Genomic DNA, 5,518 nt, shown 5'->3' on the forward strand with positions numbered 1-5,518 from the left:
ATATATATATATATATATATATATATATATATATATATATATATATACAGTATGCAATATTTTGTTTTATATTGTATTTCATCACATAGTTTTGTACCGTATTGTACTGTATTTTAATGTTACATGTTGCATCACACCGTATTGTATAGTGTCCTGATGTAGTGTTGTCTACTGTATCTGTATTACTACTGTATCTGTATTACTACTGTATCTTATATTATACTGTTTTATATCATATTGTACCATCCTGTATCTCATTATAATATATCCTTTTACATTGTTATGTAGCATATTGTATTGTATTGCACCATACTGTACAGTTTGCCACCCAGTACAGTATCATATTGTGCTCTGTTGAAATGTTGGTTTTACTTTTTTTTTAATTATTTGTTTTATTGGTTTTACTGTTTGCTGTTTTATGATTTTAACAGTTCATTACTTTTACCGTTGGCTGTTGATTTGATGGTTTTTATTCTTGCTTGTATGTTAGTGTACAGCACTTTTTAAAGTGCTTTATTAATAAAGTTGTATTGTATTGTATATTGTATAGTATTATATTGTATTGTATTGTATTGTTTTAGCTGCTCTTGATGGGATCACCACAGAGAGCAAACTTGCATGTTTTATGCTGAATGCCCTTCCTGGCACAACCTGGGCTTAGAACTGCAGCCTCAGGATTACATTACTGCAGCCCTGTCGTCTCATATTGTATTGTTTCGTATTATAATATGCAAGATTACAGCGAATTGTATTGTATTGTGTTGTTTCATATCCTGTCAGTCTACATTGTAATTTGTGGAACTGTGCACTGTGAGTATTCACATCAACATCCAGTTCAAAATTTGGTTCACACGGGCATCAGTAAAGGTCAGGGCTTAACATCTAATAAACAATTGATCAAATGAGACTATTTGCTGTCCTGCAGTGATAATTTATTTAAATTGCTTTTAAGTTAAGCGGGTTGATCCTTTCTGGGAGGAACCTGCATATTCTTCTTGCACCCGTGTGTTGTCTCTGAGCACTCTGGTTTCTTCCCACAGACCAAAAATATGCATGTCTGTTAAATAAACTGTCCCTGGGTGAGTGTGACTGTGAATCATTGTTGGTCTCGTTTGTCTCTATGTGTCCCTGTGATGGACTTGTGACCCATCCAGGGTGTCCCCCGCCCCTCGCACAGTGACAGCTGGAGACCAACTCCCCATGACCCAGACAGAAAAAGAAAATGGATGGATGGAAAGGGAAGTTTATAAAGTAGTTTGTAACAAATGCAAACTTTATTTGGTGCAGCAGAATGACTGAACAAAAAGACAAAACATCAATATAAATACTTACTTTGCCATCTCTGGAAGATGTTTGCGAGGATTCTGTTTGAGGAAGAGAAAATAAAAGGGAGTAAATCTATTTTATAATGTGGTCACATTTGTAGTTGACTATGACTGGGTTTCTGCACCTTCTATTAGTTTTTTTTGGCAGCTAGAGTGATGTTTTGTTTAGAAGGTGCAAAAGGTTAATCTTGTGTGATAAGATTAGACCTTTGGTGTATTAGGTCTGAGCTAAAGCTGTCAATCTTTTCGCAAACTGGCCTCCATCCAAAAGGCTTCCCAACATGTGCTATAGATTTACACTGAGCACATGATTACGTCATGATGTTCCTCCTACAATAAAGGAGCAGTGCTTTATTCAATAGGCTATAAAACGACAGTTAAATGGTAAAAGCCCTGCCTCTAACTCGTAATATGAAACAAGTACTACAAATACTGAAAGTAACTCACTAAAAGCCCCAAAATATAAACTATCCTGAACAAGTTGGTAAAAAGCACTTGTTTAAAAATTTTTTATCAGTTAAATAAAATACATAAAAATCAAAATAGTAGTCTATATGATGCACTTTTCTCCTCATTTTTTGTCTATGTTCAGATTTTATTTTTAATTGGGATTTTTTGCCTTTTATTTGTAAGTACGATAAAATGTGAAATTACTCTTTTAGTCAAATACAGCACTAGCCTCAATATGAATAATAAACTTTAAATCAACAAAAATAGATATAATATAAAACTGCAAATAAAGAAAAGTCTGCCAAAATATTTTTATTTTGAACAAATCTTAGAACAGTTGCTTTTTTTTATTCTTAATAAAAAAAAATAATAAGGCCAAAGTAAAATACTACTATATTTTGCCTGACTACCCAGCTTTATTGATCTATTTTAAAATAAAAATGGTTTAAGGATAGAATATAAAATTGATGGTTAAATGCAATCAGTTGAGGAGAATATTCTTTTTTTGTTACATTTTATCCCAAACTTGGTGCCTGTTTTTCACCCTGTTGACAAAATCTAGGGGGTTAAGTTTCCAAGTTAGATTCTTGTACACATTTTGATATGACCAGATTATTATTATTTTTGTTACTTTGCTATTTCAAAAATAAATTGCCCCAATATTTTTTCCACGATTTATCTGAGTTCAGAAAATCTAAAACGCACATATGTAATCACAGATAGAAGTTTTGTTGAAGCCTTTCCTCTAAGGAGAAGAAGTTTTCACCTGTAACAGACTAAATGATGCTTTAACTTAAAAAAATGTACTTGACCTGAGATGGCCGGATTATTAAACTGCAATAAGCATAATTTGTAAAGATTCATTATATATTTTGATTGACTATGCTGAACAAATTTAGTGATGGATTCATGATGAATTTCAGTAGATTAAATGAAACAGCATCACAATCACTTTTAGTAATTTTATGAAACCTTTTAATGTAAAAAAAATCACAGACTTTCAGTTGTGGTCATTTACATACAACAACATTTCAACAATTAAACAATTTTAGTAAACTGTATATTCTTATAAAGAATATGCATCTTTGTGTTCAAGTAAAACAGTAAAGTCAGTGCATGTATTAAAGCAATCCATCCACCTCCTGTAAAATGAAGTTGTCTTACCTCTTCTTGGTTGTTTGCGATCTTTTCAGAGTGTCAGGGTGAGTCGAATAAGTTCGACAACCGTTGCTGTCCCTTTTTATACCAGTCTCCTTCCATCTATCAGTCAGACTTAGGTTCTTCAGGGCTGTCGCTTCCTCCTCCAAAATCCAATTAAGTAATCAGTGGAAAGCTTTTTTGGGACTACGAAGGGTTTAAAAATGTCACCCAGGTAAATCAACAACCACCACATGGCTGTGCTTGTAGTAAGGCTCCTAATTCCTCTCCTGTGCTTCTATAATACACACACACACACAAAAAGATCTGTTTTAATTTAGATAAAAAGATAAATCACCATATTACAATGCATTTGGCTTTATTTATCTGAAAATAGATTATTGTAGTTTCCCTTAAGAACGATAAAGTTTACTACTTATTGTATGTTTAATAATAGCCTTTAGATTTAGCTCCTATTTTTAGCTTGACCTGTGAGCCAGATCTCACAGTGTGTTCGTAAGAATGCATAATACAACATAGTACATGGGTACATACGGGCTATGCATCCTAGTACTTGCCAGGTACTTACATGATACATACTAGGTATGTATTTTGGTTTGTACCTGGTACTTTCCTGATAAAGTTCAAGTATGCATCTTGGTACTTTCCTATTACTTAACAAGTACCTAAATGGTACTTACTTGGTTTGTACTTTGTATTTACTTGACATATACTTCATATATATCTAGTACACACCATATTTTTCCATCCATTCATCCTTCCTACCTGCCTACCTACCTACCAACCAACCGAGTGACTGACCAACAGAACTACCTGAACTGGTTCTATTTCTAAAGGAGAGCCCAGCCACAAGAGCCACCAACAACTATGTGGCCACATCTTTAAAAGCCAGTTTGACAGTGAATGTATAGAAGATGGCCCATTCAGGCTCAATGCCCCCTGGATGCATTTGAAACTGTCAGGTTATTATTTTTAGTCCTTGTATACTGTTTCTTTTTATACTTTATAGTTTTGCTATTTTTGGGTGTAATTGGGACCTTGGGTATACAATTTTGTTCCACATTGTGTACCACATGTGATGTAAATAACAATAAAGTCACCTTGAACCTTGAATTCTGACCAGTTCTTCCACCAGGTGTTACCAGCAAACCCTCATTACACTTTTGGGCCTACTGGGTCTGAATGGCATTTTCCACCGCCGTCTGATTCAACTCACCATCAGGTGGTGATCAGTTGACAGCTCAGCTCTTCTCTTCATCTGAGTTTCCAAAACATGCAGCTGCAAATCAGATGGCACGACTACAAAGTGTATCAGCAATCGGCTGTCCAGGGTGTCCTGGTGCCATGAGCACACATGGCCACCCTTTTCTTCAAACATGGTGTTTGTTATGAACAAACTGTGACTTGTGCCAAAGTCCAGCTTCAGATCAGAGAGGCTGTTCCTCCCAGTCACTCCCCTACAGGCCACACAGTCACTACCCAAGTGAACATTAAAGTCCCCCAGCAGGTATAAAGGAGTCCCAATCTGGCGCAGCTTCCAGCACCGCTAAGAACGCCAAGAAGGCTAGGTACTCTAAACCATCATTCAATAAATAGATACAAGCAACAGTTCAACTCTTCTCATCTACTGGGGAAAACTCCAAAGTACAGGCACCAAGCCAGGGGCTGTAAGTAAACCCAAACCAGTCTGGAGCTTCTCACCACGGTACAACTCTAGAGTGGAAAAGGTCCAACTCCTCTCAAGGAAATTGGTGTCTGAACCCTTGTCATGCAATGAGATGAGCCCGTTTATATCTGGCTTTAGTACCTCTCAACCTAATGCAAGAGCTCAGGCTCCTTCTCCAGCAGAGAGGTCCCAAAAGCAAGTGTTGGTAAGCTGGCTCCAGGGTTGTGCTCTGGTAACCCACGTCTGGGCGACAGACATTGAGCTCCTTGCTGTCTTTTGTCCATACAAGTAGCCTTAATCACTCTTTGTTTCTTTGTGTGGCCTGTCCCCTAGAACCAATCTGCCTTGGAAGACCCTACAAGGGGCAATTGCCCTCAACAGCATATTTACCAGGATCATTCATGAACACAAACCCATATAACTTTATAGAGTTATACTACTTGTCAGCTATTAGAGTTATACCACTTTATCAGAGTCAGAGTTTATTGTCATTCGCACCTCATGTGATACATGTGGTGGAGCGAAATTATGTCCACAGGGTCCCAGTTACATCCAACAATAAAATGTAAAAGAAAAATAGTAATAAGATCTAAGATATGAACTAAGAAAAACATCAACTAAATATACACTAAGCACTCATAACATAAAACATTGAACATCAGCACAAACATGAACATGAGTCTGTGAGCAGATGAGCACACATGAACACATCAACATTGAAACAGATCAGCAGCAACATGAAACAGATCAGCAGCAACATGATGTGATTTTTTTTTCACAGTGATTATTCTAGTTAGAGATTCATGAGTCTAACAGTCTCAGGTAGAAGCTGTTCCTCAGTCTAGTGGTTCTACACTTAATGCTCCTTAACCTCCTGCCTGAGGGGGGCGGGGCAAAAAGTGTGTGTGCTGGGTGAGTG

General features: G+C 36.6%; 1 protein-coding gene across 1 annotated transcript in view; it reads right to left on the reverse strand.

Annotated features, from left to right (window-relative positions):
- LOC119419949 (arrestin-C) overlaps window positions 1–3,024 on the reverse strand; it is an 8,664-nt gene extending 5,640 nt beyond the window's left edge. Inside the window, exons 1-2 of the mRNA XM_037687320.1 lie at window positions 2,940–3,024; window positions 1,333–1,364 (exon numbers count right to left, since the gene is read on the reverse strand). Coding sequence (XP_037543248.1) covers window positions 1,333–1,340 — 8 coding nt within the window. The 5' untranslated portion in view covers window positions 1,341–1,364; window positions 2,940–3,024. The remainder of the gene's footprint in view (window positions 1–1,332; window positions 1,365–2,939) is intronic.
- Window positions 3,025–5,518: the final 2,494 nt, after the last annotated feature.

This window comes from Nematolebias whitei, chromosome 14 (genome assembly GCF_014905685.2).
Source record: "Nematolebias whitei isolate Nwh7 chromosome 14, NemWhi1, whole genome shotgun sequence".
Classification (NCBI taxonomy): Eukaryota; Metazoa; Chordata; class Actinopteri; order Cyprinodontiformes; family Rivulidae; genus Nematolebias; species Nematolebias whitei.